This window comes from Prionailurus viverrinus, chromosome C1 (assembly GCF_022837055.1).
Source record: "Prionailurus viverrinus isolate Anna chromosome C1, UM_Priviv_1.0, whole genome shotgun sequence".
NCBI classification, from domain to species: domain Eukaryota; kingdom Metazoa; phylum Chordata; class Mammalia; order Carnivora; family Felidae; genus Prionailurus; species Prionailurus viverrinus.
In genome coordinates this window covers 133,672,047-133,693,565 of record NC_062568.1, presented here as the reverse complement: position 1 = coordinate 133,693,565, position 21,519 = coordinate 133,672,047, and the positions used below count along the sequence as shown (strand labels likewise).

The following is a 21,519-nucleotide window of genomic DNA, read 5'->3' as shown; positions in this document are numbered from 1 at the left end:
AAGGATTATCTGGTCTGAAATGTCAGTTGGCATGTTGAGAAGTTGAGAAACCCTGCCCTAAAGGAAAATCTGTAAACAGCCTGGTATAAATGAACCAGAGGAACAAACAGAAGATGGTTTAGACAAAGATATTTAAAGACAGCAGTGACCAGAATTTCTAGATCCTGTTTCTTTGGTGACTGCCATGGATTTGAAGGCTTATGTGAACCTTGACTTACTTTAGCCACTCACTCTTGCCCCTCAGTGTGCCGAGCTGGAATATGTATGACTGTGCTCTTGATGGCACAAGGCAGCCAAGAAGAGACCGTCCCCCATTAGCCTCCCGGGCCTCTGTATTTACCTTTCATCTGTCAAAGAAAGCATCCCTCCTATTCTATGGAAATGTTCACCCCCAAACCACGGGACACGCTGTCGGCATGTTCTTGTGAAACCACAGTCTATCCCCAGGAAATACAGTGTGCTTGTTGGTTGACCTTGCTCACTTCTGATATTCTTTGGAGCGATTCTCCAAGTCTCCATCGACCTGACCTACCTAAGCCCGTGTGTTAGTGGTGAGGGGTTGCTTCCTTTAGCGTTGGGAATGCTTTCCTGAGGCACACTTATTTTGGAAAAGCATAAACACTTATCAGTGCTGTACCTGAAACAGAAATTGCCTCTAAGGCAGAAAGAGCCCAGCGCTCAATCAAATATTAACTTCTCTGTAAATCAAGCTGCCCCACTGTTTTTTCACAATGTGACTCTTGTTCAGCAGAACACAGAGCCTAAGGAACTAAGGCCAGCCTTCGTCTGTGGAATCACATTGCACTACAGCATGGTTATCTTCTCCCACTTCCTTTGCAGAGACCCTATTGTGAATGTCTACAGACACGTGAATTATGAACCTAAAATCGATTTATACCTAAGAAGGAAAATCTGAAACTATCTTTAAATGTTGTCCAAGTTGTTGGTTTTGCCAAAGACTGAAGTGCCTGTCTCTTAGTTAACAGTAGTTTATTTTAAATACGTAATGGAGAACATCTAGAAATCAAGCATAGCCACTGAGCTGGGATTTGGATTTACTAAATCCAAACTGAACTGAATTGAATTGCAGGGCTAATTGCAGGGTATAATTCAGGGGCTTCTTTAGATGAGGGCAAATAAAGCAGGGTATAGCCATGGGAATGGCAGGGCATTGTTGGGGTTACCATGCTGGTCTTGATTTAATACAGTATTGAGTTCCTGAAATTTAATAAAATCATGACCACTCACAAAGTGAAATTTCCATGGGCCAGGCCCTATCTTCAGCATTTACCATGTAATCTCATTTAAACTACCAGCAGGAAGTTTAGTCTCCCAAAGGAGACTAAATAGCTTGCCCCAGTCTAACCAGGAAAGGATAAAGGCAAGATATGAACCTAGAAGTTTAACACGGAAACCCAATAGATATTTTATTATTTTTTTTAATCTTTATTTATTTTTGAGAGAAAGAGACTGCGAGCGGGGGAGGAACAAAGAGAGAGGGAGACACAGAATTCGCAGCAGGCTCCAGGCTCTGAGCTGTCAACATAGAGCCTGACGCAAGACTCGAACTCATGAACTGTGAGGTCATGACCTGAGCCAAAGTCAGACACTTAACTGAGCCACCCAGGCGCCCCTCCAATAGATACTATAAATGTGTTAGAAGAGTTAGTCCTTGAAATGAAACCTGAAGTGAATCCCTTGGAAAAATGAAGACCTTGTCTCTTTTAGGAACTCTATGTTTTTGGTGGAGCAGGGGTCTAGAATATAGTCCTAATGGCTTTGTATGATTTCACCAATTTAACAAGCTTTATTTGTGTCACAAAGTGGTGTGGTAGAAAAACCATGGGTTTTAGAGTCAAATGTGTCTGGGCTTATGTGCTCCTTCCACTAATCATGAGCAGTGAGACTTTCTGAAAGTTTCTTGATTCTTCCAGACCTCAGTTTTCATATCTACAAAGTGAAATGACCATTGCGTACAGGTCAAGTGTCTCACAAATCGCCCACCCCTCAGTCATTATAAATATTGTTATGGATATTATTCCTAAGTTAAAAGTGTGTTCTCATTTTTTAGTTTGTGCTATGAAGACCTTCAATTATGGCAGAGGCTTCAAACTTGACTTTGGCATCTGTGTTTCACATAACGCCAACAGCCAGCCATGAGGAAGTGTGGCCTGTTGAATCATCTTCCGTGCTTAGGAAAACATTGATGTAAAGCATGTTTGTGTTTTAAACTTTAGGAGCTGCACAGGTTATTGAAGGTGGCCAAGTGGAATATAAGCCTATTTTAGGCATTCGGTATATGTGGTGGTACCATTTGATTGGCCTCATCTGGACTAGCGAATTCATCCTTGCGTGCCAGCAAATGACTGTAGCCGGCGCACTTGTTACTTGCTATTTCAACAGGTAGGTCTAGCGTGTGGCTCCTATTGATTTGTCTATGTGCTTCATGTTGGGTGTCACAAAAGATATTTTGGAGTCTTAAAAGCAGTTGGCAAAAAACTAAGGTAAAAATTGGAGCAGGATGCCTATTTGGTAGTGAAAAGAAGTAGTATACCTTAAATTTGTCACATTTCCAAGCTCTCTTGCCTTGAGCTAGAAAATTCAGAAGGAAGCAAAGCAGGGGCATAACCAAACTACTTAGAATTGAAAGACAGCTGAAAGGAAAGGTTGACTTCGGTAAATATTCATTCTCATTGTCTTCAAACTTAAAAAAAAATTACTGGTCTATTTGGAACACATGTCAGTTCTGCGAGCATTATTTTATCCTATGTAAATGAGAATGTCTTCTTGGAAAACTGTTTTAATGTTTATTTATTTTTGAGAGAAAGAGAGGGCGCATGTGCAGGGCAGGGGCAAAGAGAGAGGGAGACAGAGGATCCAAAGTGGACACTGCGCTGACAGAAGAAAGCCCAGCACAGGACTCAAACCGGGGTCAGGGGACCCCAGAAAATAATTTTTAATCCTAAGGAAATTGTATACAACTCTAAAATACAGTTTGTGTTCATATAGTTAGATACTAGTGAGTTAATGACTTCTTTGTTCACTGTGACACTTATTTAAATGTTTTCACCCCATTACCTCATCAAAATAACTGAGGACTCCCCACCCCCCCCCAAAAAAAAGTTGTGTGTGTGACTCTCCATGGGGCAAAGATAAAACCACAGGCAAGCGGAGCAGGCCAGGACAATGACAGGGTTGGACTGAGAACAGGAAGTTTACTCCCAATAGGGCTGATCCTCCTCTAATCTTTCAGACCAAATGAGCAGATAAGCATGAGTATTCATGGGGGTAAGAAAGTCAACCAGGGATGATTCATCCCAGTGAGCAATTACCTCCCGACAGTAAGGAACCCCGTGGGTTTTAATACGAGGGTGCTGTTTGGGAGTCTTCGTCCCTACAGACTCTGTGGGACGCACACAGGGGCTGTAGCCCTTGGCCTTGAGAACCTCTGCGCCCCTGGGGGTGGGTGGCATGTGCTGCTTGCTCCTGAGTATGGGAGCAAAGATTATTTTAACCACATTGGCCAGCAGGTAACTTACATCTGTCTGATAGCAGTGATTTTGTGTTATCTTAGAAGCACAAAGCCAAATCATTTTCGATGAGGGTTTTGCTTTACACTTCCAGTGAAGCATATATCTGTGTCTCCTAACCCCTCCTCCTCCTCCCACTCCCCTCCCCACCAAACCCGAAAGAATGAGAGAGGAGGCACGAACACACCAGGACAGTAGGAAATGACAGAGGAAACATCAACCAAATGACGAAAGCTGGAGAGAGGATGGATGGGTAGCGGCTGAGCAGACTGCATAAACCTAAAAAGGCCTGTCTCTGGGGTGAGGAGGTGAAATTAAGATACAGGCGGACTCGAGTCACAAAAATTCCAGTCAAAAAACTGGAATTCAAGTGTGAAATGTACTTCTGAAGGTTAGCTACAGGTCTTCCTAAAGAGTAGTTAGGCTCCAGGGCCCTTCCCCCAAACCAGCAGAAGACAGGTGCTTTGTTCTCTGGAGAGGTAAAGCAGAAAGGGTCTGGACTTGGGGCATCTGGCACAGCTGAGGTTGGGGGTGAGGCTGTGTACTGAAAGAAGGGGGAATAAGTGAAAGGGGGGTCCTGGTGAAGAATAGTGAGGACCCCCTCCCCCTCACTGCCACCACCAACACGCATTCCATGGCTCAGCTCCTAGGATGTTGAGAGCAAGCAGGTTGATATCCTGCCCTCACCTCCACCCCCACCCCCACAAGAGATTAGAGGATTCTTTGGAGAAATTACCAACCCAAAGTAAGGACCTACAGATAACTTGGTTGGGGCAGAGGGAGGAGTCCCTCAGTGAAATGATTCCCTGACTGAACCAGACAGTGAAACTCACCAGGCAACTGTCACCCCTCATACAGAGCTTCCAATTCTCTCTTTAGGGCCTCAGTCTTAAATATGGATTGGTAGCCAGTGATTATTAAACATTCACAGAAAGCCTCTAGTGAATGAAAAAGTTTGAAATGAACAAAACAAACAGAGGGAATTAGGGAAAACGGAGACAGAGCAGGCACTAGGAAAAAAAAATGCAAAAAAATGAACTATAATATTCTCAGAAAGAACAAAGAAATACTGCATCCATAAAATAAGTACCAAAAAAAAGGAATGAAATACCTCTTAGTAATTAAAAATATGATTGCAAAAGTGAAATTTTTCTATTCAAGGATTAAAATATAAAATTAAATAATTTTTCCATAAGGTACAGCAAAAGGACAAAGCAAATGGAAAATAAAGGAAAATAAATAAAGTTAGAGGAAACATTTTGGAGACCCAATATCTGACTAATAAGAGTTCCAGAAATAGAGAACAAAGGAAAAAGAAGGGAGGAAATTATCAAAGAAAATTTCCCAGAGCTGGAGGACATGAGTAAAGGGGAAGATCCCAGAAGTTTCTAAAGGGAAGACTGGATCACAGGCAAAGGATCAAGAACTAGAATGGGGTCTGATGTTCAACAGCAACTCTGAAGCAGGAATACAATGGAGCAAACAAGGAGAGATTATTTCCCAATATAGAATTCTATGCCTATTCATACTATCAGTCAAGGGTAAAGGAGAATAAAGTCATGTTCAGGACTGCAACATCCCAAAAGACTTCACTCCCTATATCCTTTTTTAGAAAGGGTGTTCTGCTCTGAAATGGACAAGTAAACCAGAGAGGAAAACATGAGTTTCAGGAAATGGGCTCCAACACCATAAAAAAGAACAGGGAAATCCCAGAAGGGTAGCTATGTAGCAGGTATAAAAAACATCTATGGGGTGACTGGGTAGCTCAGTCAGTTAAGCATCTGACTGGATTTTGGCTCAGGTCATGATCTCATTGTTATGAGATCGAGCCCTGCATCAGGCTCTGCACTGGGTGGAGAGCATGCTTGAGATTCTCTGTCTCTTTCTTCCCCTCCCTTGCTTGCTTGCCCAGGAGCACTCTCTCAAAAACAAACAAACAAACAAACAAACAAACAAACAAAAAAACCTAGTCCAAGGAGAAGCAGGAGAGCAGTGGACTCCAGGAGGCATGTCTCCAAGGAGGAAAAAAAGGGAAAAAAGAAACTAAGAGAATACCAGATGTATTTGAATATGCAGAGGAAGGATTTACACTTTGGTGAAGCATTCAGTAAAGCCAATGGGAAACCAGACAAAATAAAAAATGTGAAACAATTATTAACTTCAGGAAAACCCAAAAGTTGTGTAGGAAAGGAATTATAATCAGAATACAGTACTTGGTTTATAAGTCAATAAAGATAAATATATAATTTTTTTAAAGAATATACTACTCAGATCAGTTGTGAATGTTACTTATATATGGATAATGTAAACACTAAATATTAACTAAAACATACTCAATGGTAAAAGATTGAAAGTTTTTTCTCTAAGATCAGGAACAAAAGTGCCCACTCTCACCACTCCTATTCAACATAGGACTGGAAGTCCTTGCCAGAGCAACAAAAAGAAATAAAAGATATCTAAATCAGAGAAAGAGGTAAAATTGTCTTTGTTTGCAGATGATATGGTCTTATATGGAGAAAAATTCTAAAAACTTCACTAAAAAACTGTTAGAGCTAATCATTGGATTCAGGAAAATTGCAAGATACAAAATCAACATTGCAGAAAACAGTTGTGTTTCAGTATTCTAACAACATATTGGAAAAACAAAACAATCTCATTCACAATAGCATTAAGAACAATAAGATACTTAGGAATAAGTTTATCAAGGAAGTAAACAATCTGTATCCTGAAAACCGTAAGATTTTGATGAAGGAAATTGAAGAATACACAAATAGACATTTCATGTTAAAATGTTCATACTGTCCAAAGCCATATATAGATTCAATGCATTTCCTATCAAAATTCCAATGTCATTTTTCACAGGAAAAAGAAAGCAATTCTAAAACGTGTGTGGTATTAAAAGGTCCTGAATAGCCAAAGCAGTCATGAGAAAGAAGAACAAACCTGGAGGCATCACACTTCTTGATTTCGAATTACGCTTCAAAGCTATAGTAATCAAAACAGTGTGGCACTGGCATGAAAATGACACCTATAGATCAGTGGAACAGAATCAAGAGCCCAGAAAGGGAAAAGGATAGTCTCTTTAATAGGTGTTGGGAAAACTAGTAACTATAGACGAATGAAATTACACCCCTATCTTATATCACAAAAAATTAATTTGAAATGGTTTAAAGACTTAAACATAGGAACTGAAACCATAAAGCTCCTAAAGAAAACAGGGACAAAGCTCCTGGACATTGGCCTTAGCAATGTTTTTTTGAATATGACACAAAAGCATAGCAACAAAAGCAAAAACTACATCAAAAAAAAAAAAAAGTGAGACTACATCAAACTAAAAAACTCTGCACAGTGAAAAAAAATAAAATGAAAAGGGAAAAAACATTTGCACATCAAATATTTCATGAGAAGTTACTATCCAAAATATATGAAGAACTCATATAATTCAATAATAACAACAACAAAAAAAATCCGGTTAAAAACTGGACAAATGAACTGAATAGATATCTTTCCAAAGAAGACATATAAATGACAAACAAGTACATGAAAAGGTGTTCAGCATCACTAATCATCAGGGAAATGCAAATCCAAACCACAGGGAGATATCACCTCACACCTGTTAGAATGGCTGTCATCAAAAAGATAAGAGATAAGAGTGTTGGCAAGGATGTGGAGAAAGGGAGCCCTTGTGCACTGTTGGTGGGAATGTAAATTGGTACAGCCACTATGGAAAAACCAGTATGGAGTTTCCTCAGAAATTAAAAATAGAACTACCATATGATCCTGCAATCCCACTTCTGGGTATATATCCAAAGGAAATGAAAATAGGATCTCAAAGAGATATTTGCACTCCCGTGTTTATTGCAGTTTTATTCACAATGCCAAGCTATGGAAACAACCCAGATGTTAATCAACAGATGAATGGGTAAAGATGTGGTGTATACACACAATGGAATTTTATTCAGTCATGAGAAAGAAGAGAATCTTGCCATTTGTGAAAATATTGGCTCTTGAGGGCATCATGCTGATAAGTGAAATAAGTCAGAGAAAGACAAATACCATATGATCTCGTTTATGTGCAGAATCTTAAAAAGCGAAATGGAGAAACATAGAAACAGAGTGGTGACTAACAGGTGTTGGTACAGCTGGGGGAAATGGGCAGATGTTGATTAAAGGGCATAAACTTCAAGTTAGGATGAATAAGTTCTAGGGATCTAATGTCCAGCATGGTGATAATAGTTAATAAGACTGTATCATATACTTGAAAATTGCTAAGAGGAGCGCCTGGGTGGCTCAGTCAGTTAAGTGTCAGACTTTGGCTCAGGGCATGATCTCACCACTTGTGAGTTCGAGCCCTGCATCAGGCTCTGTGCTGATAGCGCAGAGAAAAATTGCTAAGAGAGTAGAACTTAAATGTTTTTACCACGATAAAGAATGTAATTATACGACATAATGGGGGTGTTAGCTACTGCTGTGTTGGTACTCATGTTGCTGTGTGTAAGTATAAGATCAAACACCGCACACCTTAAATTTGCACAATGTCATCTGTCAATTATATCTCAATAAAGCTGGGGGAAAAAAACCTAAAAACTTCAATATAATTATATTGAGAAGGGGCGAATGGGAAGATGTTTAGGTTGTATAAGAGAAACAATCAACAAACATCTTCCAAAGTGAGAAGTCAGTAGACAATACAAGAGGCTGAAAAAATAAGACCTGGCAGGAAGAATGTAATTGGGAAGCATAAGGGGAGAGTTTCAGAAGAAATAGCTAGGATGTTATCTCTGGGGAAGAAAACTAGCAGTGGGGAAAGCAAATTGCTATCTTTCCTGGTTAGCCTCATGCTATTTGACTTAAGATAGTTCACGTATTACTCTGGGGCACCTCGGTGGCTCTGTCAGTTAAGTGTCTGACTCTTGATTTTGGCTCATGTCACGATCTCACAGTCATGAGGTCGAGCCCCATGTCTGTTGTAGAGCCTGCTTAAGATTCTCTCTCTCCCTCTGCCCTTCCCCTGCACATGCTCGCTCTCTCACTCTCTCAAAAAAAAATATTGGATATATTACTTTGATAAAAATAAAATGCATGATGACTGATTTAAGCACTGTTTCTTTTTTTTTTTTTTCGATTATTTCTTTTTTTTTTTTTTATGAAATTTATTGACAAATTGGTTTCCATACAACACCCAGTGCTCATCCCAAAAGGTGCCCTCCTCAATACCCATCACCCACCCTCTCCTCCCTGCCACCCCCCATCAACCCTCCGTTTGTTCTCAGTTTTTAACAGTCTCTTATGCTTTGGCTCTCTCCCATTCTAGCCTCTTTTTTTTTTTTTCCTTCCCCTCCCCCATGGGTTCCTGTTCAGTTTCTCAGGATCCACATAAGAGTGAAACCATATGGTATCTGTCTTTCTCTGTATGGCTTATTTCACTCAGCATCACACTCTCCAGTTCCATCCACGTTGCTACAAAAGGCCATATTTCATTTTTTCTCATTGCCACGTAATATTCCATTGTGTATATAAACCAAAATTTCTTTATCCATTCATCAGTTGATGGACATTTAGGCTCTTTCCATAATTTGGCTATTGTTGAGAGTGCTGCTATGAACATTAGCACTGTTTCTTTATTAAAGAGTTCCACTGTCTTTTTTGCTTTGTGTCTAATTTTGAAATAAGGTTTTTCTTTATCTCAAGGTTGCCAATATCTCATTTTAGCCTGCACTGAGGGTAAGGAGTAAATATAGCCAGAATGCATTCAGCTCTGTCATTCATTTAAGCAGTAAGAGAGCTGACGAGTTCATACAAGCACCATCAAGTATCAGGATATGGCAACCTGTAAAATTTCTCTTTTACAACCATTTGCTTGAAGAGGGGTCAACGGAGAGCCATAAAGATGTGGCTGGGGATGTGATAGAAGGAACTAGGACCGTGCAATTTGGAGAAGGGACGCTTGAGGCATGACGTCTTCATCACTTTCAAATACACAAAAGATGGTTTCCAGCTGCTCTCGATTCACTGAGAAGGAAGTGAGGGAAATGGGCTAACAGATGAGCCTGTAGAATTTAGTTAGGAGACAGATTTCCTAATCCTAACAGGAGTTGATGAGGACAGCTACAGAATCCTGTTCTTCATAATAAAGACAATTTCCTTTTTCCGTAGAATTGGAAACATGAGCCTTGCAGGGATCTTGCTGCACGAAACATCAGGAAAAGACGGTCTCTTCAGGGACCACACTGTGCTCCTTTGCTTGGGACCGATTTACATTGGAGGTCATCCCTCCCATTTGTGTCCGTCCTTGTCCAGGAGCCTTGGCACAAAATTCATTTCCCAACCTGTTGAAGAGTTCGCACCACGAGGCTGCATTTAACTAGAGCTCAGACTTGCCTCTAGCGCCCTGAAGTTGCTTCAAGGCCAAGTGGCTTGGCCTTCTGCTCTGTTGTCCGCAGGACTGGTAGTTGCGGTACAGTGCTTGTGTATCATGACCCGAAGCTGCTACAGGACTTGGGTGGGTGGGACCATTAGCCCTCTGCCCAGCGACTTGAGTTGCTGCTGTGTGCTGGGGCTCTGGCTCCCTTGCATGGGACCGGGCACCTTTCATACTCAGGACAGCCACAAGTTTAAAAGAAGGGAGAAGCTGGGCTTGTGGGGCACATCCTGGAGTCCCCTACCCTCTCCTGCTACCCAGGTCTTTCTCATGCCATGCCCCCAGAACTGGGGTGGGGGGGGGGGGCTCCACATGGAGCAGGCTCTAAAGATGGAAGGTAGGCCTGACAGGAGGCCCCAGCTTCCTCCTAGCTCGCCGCTGGGTGGCCCAATACGCCCAGCACTGCATTGCCACCATTGCCATTCCACAAGCCAGTGCTCCAAATACAATGAAATTCAGAGATAAGTATTATTGTAAGTCCCACCAGATACACTCTGTTACTCCTCCTGGGGACAGGCTTTGCTGGTTGTAAAGGAGACAGAGAGAAAGGCCCCAGGCAGAAACACATCAGGGAGGGATAACAGGGTGATGTTACCTTTGAACATGGAGAAAGGTCTAAGAAGAGAATGTGGGAGCCTCAAAGACACTCCACTCATTTAACCCTTTTCTGTAGGGTCGTTTCTAATTGGGGGGGGTGGGGGGGTGGGGGCAGGTCTTGAATGACTCCTGGCTCCACGAGCCGGCCTAAGTGTAAAGGGCCGCCTTTTAAAGTTGTCTCTCTCATCACATGATAACCCAGCTTCTGGAACTTCTGCATCTTCTTCCAACCAAGCCCCGGAGAGCCTGGCATGATAGCCAGGATGTGTCATGGACCACAGCAGTCACTCCGCCTGAAATGGTTAATCTCATCCCTACTAAACGTTCTCAGCAAGATGATGCTCAACCCCAGACTTCAAAACCTGGGGGACCTGACTCCAAAGCCTCCATTCACAGTGGCCTACGCATCATTTGTTTCCCCACCAGATGGAAAGCAGGTGTTGTCCTCTTGTCCCTGCACCCTCTCTTGAGCACGATAACGAGTTCTGAGGCACATAAATCTCCTAAATGGAAAAGTAAACATTCTTCCTTTAAAAAAAAAAAAAAAGCTGAGGAAAGGGAAAAAATGTGTCAGATTTTCCTGGCCTGTACTAGTCTCCTAGTTTATCAGATCAAAATGAATTCGTATCAGCAATAGCTTCCTTGGTATTTCCTATTTTCAGTAATATTGAATTGAAACACACATCACCCTTTTTGTGGGATGATTGGATTACAGTTCCTCCGCTCCCAGTATTACTTTTCACGTTCTCCTTTCCTTCCTGGATGATTTCAGTAACAGCAAAATACAGCCATTGCCAACACTTGAGACATTTCTGGCCGTATTCCTTTTCTCCCTCAAAACCTAGGCTGTTGTCAAAACCTTAATTCATCGTGACTTATTAGCAACCGGAGCAAGTTGTAGAATAATCCATTATGAAGAAACCAAGCTTCACTTGGAATCCACGAGGTGGCTTCTCGGAAAGAGCCTCATTTTCTAGAACTGGCACCAGCGGGAATTCAGAGGGTCAGGGGAGGGGTTGCACCAGCCCTCCCTCCTTTGTTTTATCTTTCAGGTTTGGGGTAGAGTGAAGGCTGTGCCCGTTCTGTTCGTTTTCAGTTTTTTCTCCCCCCGCCCCCGCCCCTGCCTATGAAACTGACTTTTGCATTCTTGTTTGCTGTGTCATGACAAGTTCCACAAATGATTCACACTGAAGTGACCTTTAAAGAGCAGAGCAGAAATCAGCTGGATTTTAGGAGCCTAGAGCTGTGCAGAAGCCAGAATTTTCTATCCCTTAACATTAAGCTGGAGCTCACTGGTGTCTCTGTGGCTGCCTTTCCTGGTCATGTGATTCTGGTGGTGATTTTAATCACTAAGCTAATGCTGGCAGTATTTACACATGTAATTGAAACCTTGGAAATTATTATATCATCAAGCTTCTGAAAATGAGATTTATAGGGTGACTTAAAGAATTGGTGGAGGGGGAGGTGTTGTAAAGAGGGAAACGTTTATTTTAACTCATCAGTACTTTTTTTTTTTAAATTTTCTGTTGTGTTTGTTGGTAGCATTGAGTGCCATGAAAAGGAGTCAGTCCAAGAAAGAATTTAACCTTAGCTACCAAGGAGTATAAAAGTTTTGCCAAATGCTTATTGCATTACTGCTTTATAAATGTTAGTACCATCGATGATTTGAACCAGAGAGAAGTTTTAAATGGTGTTTTTTAAATGTCGCCTTTTTTCCCCTGTTCCCAGAAATAAAAATGACCCTCCTGATCGCCCAATCCTTTGGTCTCTCTCCACTCTTTTCTGCTACCATCAAGGAACAGCCATAAAAGGGTCATTTTTAATCACTGTGGCAAGGATTCCAAGAACCATTCTCAAGTACATTTACAACACTCTGAAAGACAAGGTAAGGCAGCTCAGTCATGCATATTGCACGGGGTGTTTGACTTGCAGAAAAGTTAGTCACTGGAAAACTACAGCAGGTCCCTGGACAGGAATGTGAACCTGTGACAGTGGCCATTCAGCAGGCTCCCGTGTTCTTGAGCTCCCATCCCTTACCCGGCCCCTAGCAACCTTTTGGTCCCCAGCCTCTGTTTTGTTTATGGTTTTGTTTGTTGGGGTTTTTTTGCCAACAAACTGGCAGAGGTGGGGTGGGGAGGGAGTCCTGACTTAGCTGGTTTTCCTTCTCACATAAATGCTGAACAAATGGGAGGAATTTTCAGATGAAATTCACACACTTTTTTGTGGGCATGCTTTTTGTTTAAATATTAAATATTTGTATATATATTAAATATATATTATATATTATTTAAATATGTTTAAATATATTAAATATTAAACATACTAAATATATTATTTGAATACATTTAAATATATTAAATATTAAATATCATGCTTTTTGTTTGAATAAGAAAAAAATACTACAAGATAGGAATAATATTTGTTTCTGTTTTAATGTAAAATATTCCTTACTCCTTTGTTTTTTAGAGGTGCCATGGGAAGTGACCTGTGTGTATATGAGGGACAGAGGGAGCTTTAATGAATGAGTGAGTGTGAGAGAGAATGTGTGTGTGTGTGTGAGAGAGTTGTGAGAGAACACGTGTGAGAATATGTGTGAGAGAATGTGTGTGGGAAAGAGTTGTGAGAGAATGTAAGAGTGTGTGAGAGTGCTTAAGAGAGTGTGAGAGCTGTGTGAGTGTGTCAGAGTGTGTGTGTGAGAGAGTCGTGAGAGAATGTGTGTTAAGAGTGTGTGAGAGAGCTGTGTGTGGGAGAGAGAGAGGGAGAGAGAGAGAAAACGTCCTAAAGAATGAGAAATGGACAAGTTGACCTAAATCTCAGCTCAAAAGACCGAAAACTGTAGGGCTTTTGTGCCTGGGGGTTTTTCTCCTCCCTGGTTTTTATTTCCATGCACATTTGGTTATGAATGCCAGTGGAAACCAGAACACCAGGAAAACAGCTGTTCTCATGGTATTTCTGGCCTGCCAAACAAGGGAGGGTTGGACTTTTCCCAACTTTTCCGTTCTCACACAATGTTAATCTCTCCCCATCCCCACCTCCGTGCTTGTGACTTGGTCAGAGTTTCACAAGTTTACCTAATTCTAACCTTTTGGGTATAACTATGTGTCCTTGGTAAATTAGGGAAATTTTTTATTATATTTTAAGTTGTTTGATATTTTTAAGGCCATGATTAAGACTTAAGATTAGCTTATCAATTAGGAATAATTGATTGAATTTCACATAAAATTATCTAGCTTCCTCATCATGAAGTGCACGCTAAGAAGCTGCCCTGATCATCAAGTATTTTCTTGTATTTCTATTGAAAGATTACATCGTAGATACTAATTATGTACCCAAATTAAAAAAGAATCAAGTCTGGGATGCCTGGGTGGCTCAGTCAGTTGACTACCCAACTCTTGATTTTGGCTCAGGTCATGATCTCATGGTTAGTGGGTTGGAACCCCCGGTTGGGCTCTGTGCTGACAGCTCAGAGCCTGCTTGTGATTATCTTTCCCCCTCTCTCTCTGCCCCTGCCCCCCCACCTCAAAAATAAATAAATAAACTTTAAAAAATAGAAAATAAGTGTAACTTTTTGGAAATCCTATAGTGAGGTTTTCAGGGCTAAATTTCAAGTGATAAAAATATATATGCGTTTTGGTCACTTGAAGGGGCATTCCAATTGCAAGCCAAATCTAACTACTCTGGTTCCTGCATTTTCCAATTGATCCTTCAATCTCAAGAAGGATTTTTTTGAAGAACAAAATAGTTTTTTTTTAATTTTAAATATATTTATTGTATGCATCAGTAATAGATAATCACAAATTATTGAGCAGTAGGGGACCTTACCATCCTTCCTGGAGCTAGAACACCTTAAACTCTGGGGCAGCAGCCTTCCCTAAATGTAAAAGAGAAGTCAGTGAATTGGTCACTTTGGCAAAGGTCCGAAGATTATTTATCACTCCTGAGATCCCAAAAGGATCAATGGGCCAAACTCCCCTTCAGTGATGTCACTACTGTAGAAATGTGTCCTGTCTTAGGTTAAAAAGATACACTTTTTCTCAGCAGTACAGCTCCGTACTGTGTCTACAATTTAAACACTTCATACAGCCACTGTGTGATCTTCCCTACGTGAAATGGCTCATTCACAACCACAGCCAGGCTGAAAAGTATCCAGATAAAGTTTCATCCAATTGAAGTAACACTGGGACAAGAAAATGTCCATATAAGGTTGAGTGACTCCTGGGGTCCTCAGAGAGCACTATTTCAGGATTGTTTACAGGGATTTTTTTTTTTTTGAATCTGGGAAGTGGGTGGGACACATTGAATTACCCCTCCTCCGTGAGTTTTATTAAATTATTCACTCTTGAGTTATACACATGTCCAAATTATATTTCAGAGGATTAATTTGTGCCTTGAAATTTAGCCCTGAAAGTCTCAGTATAGGATTTTTTTTTTTTTGCAGAAAAACTTGATTCTTTTTCTTTTTTTTTTTTTTTAATGGGCACTAGTAAATAACTAGTATTTACAATGCATGGTTTTATTGTCTTTGGACATGAATTTTTCGTGAATACAAACTGGTTTGAAAAAGCAAAGTTTAATTGATGGCACTCAGGGGAAGACGCAAAGAGATTTTTTTGTTTCTTACTAGAACCAGAAGGCTTAGTTTACCTTTGCTAGTAAATATAAACTAACCCGTATCCATTTTTGCTGAGGTCAACAGCAATCACAACAAGGTAAGCCCACAGGAGAGACATTTCACTCATCAGTGATAATAATGGTAATAATTAGTAGCATATGTAGAATAGAAGGACTTCTGCCACACTGAGAGAAAATTGCTACCGTGCTTCCCCAGGTGCATAAATCTCAAATAGAAACATACTGTGTGTCTGCAGAAACTGCCTGCTTGCTTCTTTCCTGTGTTTCTGACTCTGTTCATTTGGTTTTGATCCCGGTCCCACCAGCATAATGCATGGTCGACGTACATGTTCAGATGCTGCTTCTGCTGTTTCTGGTGTCTTGACAAATGCCTGTGCCATCTCAACCAGGTACGCACCCTACCACATATCCCGGGGACGCACAGAGGGGCCCTCGAGTGGACTCCATCTCTTAGGTCAGGGGTTAGCAAATTTTTCTGTAAAAGGCTAGACTGTATAAATATTTTAGGCTTTCGGGCCATTCAGTCTTGGTTGCCACTACTCAACTCTGCCGCGGTAGTAGGAAGGCAGCCGTAGACAATATGCAAATGAATGGGTATGACTGTGTTCCAAAAAACTTTATTCATGGACACTGAAATGTGAATTTCATGTAATTTTCACATGTCAAGAAATGTTATTCTTCTTTTGATTTTTTTTTTCAACAGTTTTGAAAATATGAAAGTTATTCTTGAAAGCAGGCTGTCTGATGGATCTGGTTCCTGGGCTGTAGATTATAGATCGTTACGTTAGAATCTTAGGTCATTAAAGCCATTCTTCACATTCTGAAAGAGATGTGTTTCTCTTCTCAGAAATAAAAAGGGGAGGAGCCTGTAGAAATTCCAGCATAATGAGTATGTGTCAACTGAGAGCTAATTTTCAATGTCTTCTTCAAGAACTATAATTTTCCTAAAATAGGAAAAGAATTGCCTCTCTGATTTTTATATATTTCACCAGCTTTTCCCTTTCAAGCTATAAATATTCCTTTAAAAATCAGAAAAGTTATATACTGCAATTGTTTGAATTTCAATTTTTTTTCTCGAGTCTTTCAAATTGATGGAAATTTAAATATATGTTACGTTTTTCTGTAGATAATTTAGGAAATTAATAGCCCTTAGTCAGATTTACACAAAGCAGTATTTTTCTACGTCAGCAGACTGTTTTATAATTTAAAAGTCCACAGAAATCTCACTTAGCAAAGTATTCCTTCATATTGCCCCTCTTCCCAATAAATATAACAGCAGAACTAAAGGGACTAATTAATTAGACCATCCATGTTTAATGTCTTATTACAACTGGTATTGAGAATACCTTTCATTGTTCAGGGGAAAGTGTAATCTTCTTATAGTAAAGCTCTATTTTTAAGGCTCTTAAGAATTTTAGAGTTCATCTTAGATTGTAGTTAGTTTTCATTTGGTTTGCTCTCAGCCAGCATGTATAAAACACAGTAAAATATGAAACAGCGCCTTTCAGAATGGTGGGTTGTATAGCAAGTGAAACCAAATCCTGTGAATGTCTTGTCATGGATGTAATATTCCAGCCTCCTTCTTCCTATAACTGTGTGCACATATCCCGACACCGACTTATTCTGCAAAGATTTTGAGATGCGTTATAAAAATATACCAATTGTAATAAAATATATATACGTGAAAATCCAGGCTAAGAAACATATAAACTAGAAAGACAAAAGCAATGGGACCATTGACATGCAGATATCTATGTTGTCCACATGGTCCTACAAGGCCTGTCACTGTATATGTAAATTCATGTTCTTTCCCTGTCCCTCCTTCACTCATGGAAGCCTAGGGGCTCCTTGTGGATGCTGTAGGAACCAGCACTTCAGGAGAGGAGGGCAAGGGCTGAGGAGGAAGAAAGGTGGGCTCAGTCCCATACCTGCACCACCTTACCCTGCCTTCCAAACAGAACTTATCTGAGCCAGGAGTGGGATTCCGCTGAAGGTTTCATTTGAGGACAGGGCTCTACTGCTAAGATACATTTGTGAACCACTGTTCTGTGTTATGTTTATTTCCTCTGCCTTGTTATCCTAAGGGACATATGTTCTGCATTCTGAAATTTCACCACCTCATATTAACCCAATACGCTTTCCCTTGGGAGTTCAAAATGTTCCCAAGATCATAAGTAGCACCGGTGTTAGCCACACTATAGTTACCATTATGAAGGTGAGGGACCCTGTAACAGATGTACAATGACAGTGATTGTCTGAGTCACGAAAAAGCTCAACTAGCCTTGATCCCGTTCGTGGTGAATCAGTGTTGCAAACAAGGATAGATCCTTGTGCTGGTGATCCTGATCCAGATCCTGATCACGGTGCTGGTGCAGTAGGCCTTGGCCTAAACCAGCTGTCAGAGCATCGTTCATTTGGGGTGGCTCCTACGGGACCAGGCAGGTCCAGCTAACACAGTCATTGCTGGGAGGCCTGAGATTTAGGAGATGGAGAAAAGGAGGCAGCATGGAGAAGGAAGAGGAAGAATTGATGTGAATACTGATAGGGAGGGAACAGTCACCTCTGGTCTGAATCAACTACCGAGGGGCGCCTGGGTGGCTCACTTGGTTAAGCATCCGACTCTTGATTTTGGCTCAAGTCATGATCTCATGGTTCATGAGACTGAGCCCTGACTCAGGCTCTGCATTGACAGGGCAGAGCCTGCTTGGGATTCTCTCTCTTTGTCTCTCTCTGACCCTCTTCCACTTTCTCTCTCTCTCACTTTCTTTCTTTCTCTGCCTCTCCCCTACTCTCTCACTCTTGAAATAGATAAACTTTTAAAAAAACAAATCAACAACTAGAAAGCAGAGTAAAATAAAGATTTTAAGAATAAAGCTAGTTACCGTCTAATGGTGGTCAGAGTTGTTGTGATCTCCTTAGGCAGGAGACGAAGGAAAGGGAGGCTAAAGTGAGAAAGAATTTAGATTTGCCTTTTGAAAAATATCCTGGCACTGTCATGAGCTACCAGAATATTTCTCTAGAGAGCTGAGACCTATTTTATTTGCCTTGTTTTGTGCAGTCAGAGCTGGGAAAGGCTAAAAGAGAATGAGCCCCATTTGTTTGCATCAGAACCCAGATACTCTTCTTTACTTAACATCAAGGAGCTGGTTGTGTTCCACTGCTGCTGCTCAGAAGCCCAATCCATTTTCACCAGCCCCAGGAGGGTGGCAGGTGGTAGTTGCTGCATTTTATAGACACCCAGCCTGTGGCTGGGCGGTAATTCACTTGCACACTGGGAGATGAAACCCCACATCTCATCGTTTCTCATTACTTGTCTCTCTCTGTCGTAAATGCCAAATATGTGCATACCTGAAAAAAATTACACGTGTGCGCTTCACCCGTTTATTTATCCAACAACTTATTTGCTTGTTTGTGGTGTATTCGAACCACTTGAACCCCAGCATCAAGGGGAAGGGGACTGTGGTGAAAGAACCAATATACAGCAAAGCCAGGCCTTCCAGGAGCTGACAAGCTAGTTTGAGGGACGGGGAAACAGTACGAGGCATTTGCATGAGATCTTTACATAACTGTGCGGAGAAGTGCGTGTTGAAGTGTTGGAACAGGGACAATGGAAGTTGAGGAAAGGAGAATCTCGGTGATTAGGAGAGGTGTCACAGAAGACGTCGCGTTTGCCATAGAGCACAGAGCACCCGCTGGAGGTCAGCAGCTAGTAACAGCAGCAGGAGCAGTGGGCTTTAGCACTCACTCTGCTGCCAGCTGTAAGCTAAGTAATCTTCCTGCATTCATGTCCATTGTTGTTCGTTTTCACGACAGCCCTCTGAGATAGTATCTCCAATGTATAGATAAGGAAACTACGACTTGAGAGGGCATATAGCTAGTAAAACTAGGATTTAAATCCATATCTATTTTGTCTCTGGGACCCAAGCCCTTAACCACCATGCATTTTTTTTAAGTTTATTTATTTATTTTGAGAAAGAGTGATAGAGCGAACAGGGGAGGGGCAGAGAGAGAGAGAGAGAGGGAGGGAGAGAGAGAGAATGAATCCCAAGCAGGCTCTGCATTGTCAACACAGAGCCCGGCGCGGGGCTCGAACTCATAAACCGTGAGGTCACGACCTGAGCCAAAACCAAGAGTTGGACACTTAACCAACTGAGCCACCCAGGTGCCCCGCCACTGTGCGTTTTTAAACAAGAGGAGGGAGTCACAGCTCCTGTCTGTGGTAGATCTCTCCGTGCCTGTCCAAGCCAGGGTCCAAACCAGTCAGTTTTCTGGCAGTTGAGCAGATCGTTTACAGGGCAGATTTTGGTGGAGGACAAGAAAAATTGAAAAGGGTGAAGGATGAATCATGCAATTATAGATCCAGAAAAGGTTTGTCAGGGCCCACCTCCTCCCCTCTGACAAGTCGAGTGTCAAAGTTTCTGAGAGGATGGACTGGCTGTTCTCAGAGATTTCCAGCGGAGCAGATCCTGTAGCCTCCCCCTCCCTTCCAGCACTTTCCAGGAGCCTGACTGAGAAGTTCCCCTGTGAGGCTCTGCAAGCTAACCCAATGGCAGACACACCTCTTATTTCTTATGGTGTCCACACACTGTTCCTTATGGAAATGTGTCTCTGAGTGCACATCTCTTGTCCATTGATGACACGAATGTCTATCCCAGCTCTGATGGTAGTTTTAGATCAGTGTTCCTCTAAGTTTGAAACCCACTCGTAGGCCACAAGACTCTTCCTGATGTTTGCAACCAGACCTGCAACATTCCAGAATGTTCTGTCTTCAATTCTTGTAGGCAAATGGCAAAATTTCATGGGTTTTCCTTGTTGCATACAACAAAGAGCTATTAACCAATCAGCCAAGTACATAGTGTGTTACTAAAGCTTTACTAAAGTGTGCTATTTATGAACTAAAATTGATGTTTTACTTCGTTTCCTGAGGACGCAAATTGATAATTCTGTCAAGACGTCAGGCTGCCAAAGCTGTGCCTGGCAACGCTGCCAAGCTTGTGAATGTGCTCGCACAGTTGGGCGTCAGCAAAGTGGGGAAAGAACACTTTGCGGTGGGTGTACCGCCAGAGTCACTCCGGGTTGGCTGTCCTGTTCAACTGTAGTTCTTCCTGCCTTAATTAACATTTTACTGTGTGGACTACTTGGCTATTGTTTAATGTGTGTCTTTTTGTCACGTTGAGCATTGCATTCCTCTTTGATCCTTTGTTCTTCCAGCAGAAGTGGGAAAGGGGGTGCAGGAAGTGAGCTGTGGGCTCTGGGCAAACCATCTGAGGATGACTCTTCCCGCTCCGTGTCCTGGAAGGAGCTCCTGGGTAAAGCAACCCCTAGTCAGATGTCGCAGCAACTGCCTTCTGCCTACCTTGTGGCGCTGGGGTGAATCCCTCCACCTTCCTGAGCTTCCATGGAATGAGAGGCTCAGTTTATGTGACCCCAAGGTGTTCATATCGCTTTCTGACCGTGTGGTGGTCACACCGCCCCATTGCAGAGTGGGGAAAATTTGAACCGCATGTTTCTCTGTCAGATTCCAAACGACAGGCTTGGTTTTTTTCACATTGTACTTTCATCCATGGTGAGGACTTGCCCTGGGATCCCAAAGATCAGCGAGCCACAGTTTATGTGGCCCCGATCTCCAGCCTCAGAGTCTCGTGGAGTACACCGAACACGTGAGGGGGCCATGTGGCTGCATCCTCTCCTGGCAGTTCCCCTGGACCACTGCTACGCAGGGTTAACAGCAAGTACGCAAAATGACTGGTGACAACATACTGATGAGACGCCAGTCACCTCTGTCATTCTCACGAGCGGAGAGCACGGTACCGCCCGGCAGCTTTCACGTCCCTCCTTTCCTGCCGTGGGCCATCGTGCAGGTGGCTGGCTGACTGATGGAGATCTGCCGAATCTCCTGTTCGCCTTAATGCAGGCCATAAAGCCACAGCCTACCGTCCCTGGGCATCTGTCTAGATAGGAGAGACTAAGTTGATCAGAAATGCCTGTGGCTTCCTGTCTTCCCGAGTAACAGATGTACCGGCCCGAAAAGCCCCAGATAATCCTGTCCAGTCCGGGGCAGAGAAAAACTTGCTGCTGCCCGGAAAACACACGCATCTCTCCCTTCCCTTCTTCATAGCCCACCCCCGCACCCCACACTGCCTGCCAGTCCCTTTCTTTCAGTGCACATAATGTTGGTCTCTGTCTTCCAAGCCTTTGGCAGGCTTGATTTTGTAATATCTCAAAGCCTTCTCTCCCCACTGCTGACTTTCCCTGCATTAGCTTGGTTTCAATGACCCTCTTTCTCAAAGTCCATCAATAGCAAAGGCACTCGGTGACCCATCCACGTCAGGTTCTGGT

The 21,519-nt window shown here is 42.1% G+C and overlaps 1 protein-coding gene across 8 annotated transcripts in view; it reads left to right on the top strand.

The window, feature by feature from the left end:
- SLC44A3 (solute carrier family 44 member 3) overlaps positions 1-21,519 on the top strand; it is a 116,681-nt gene that overhangs the window by 57,597 nt on the left and 37,565 nt on the right. For all 8 annotated transcript variants that reach the window (XR_007154598.1, XR_007154599.1, XR_007154597.1 and 5 more), the window contains exons 10-12: positions 2,238-2,403; positions 12,277-12,433; positions 15,486-15,569. Coding sequence is in view for 1 of the 8 variants with exons in the window: in XM_047869641.1 (XP_047725597.1) it covers positions 2,238-2,403; positions 12,277-12,433; positions 15,486-15,569 (407 nt within the window). In the remaining 7 variants the exon portion in view is untranslated. The remainder of the gene's footprint in view (positions 1-2,237; positions 2,404-12,276; positions 12,434-15,485; positions 15,570-21,519) is intronic.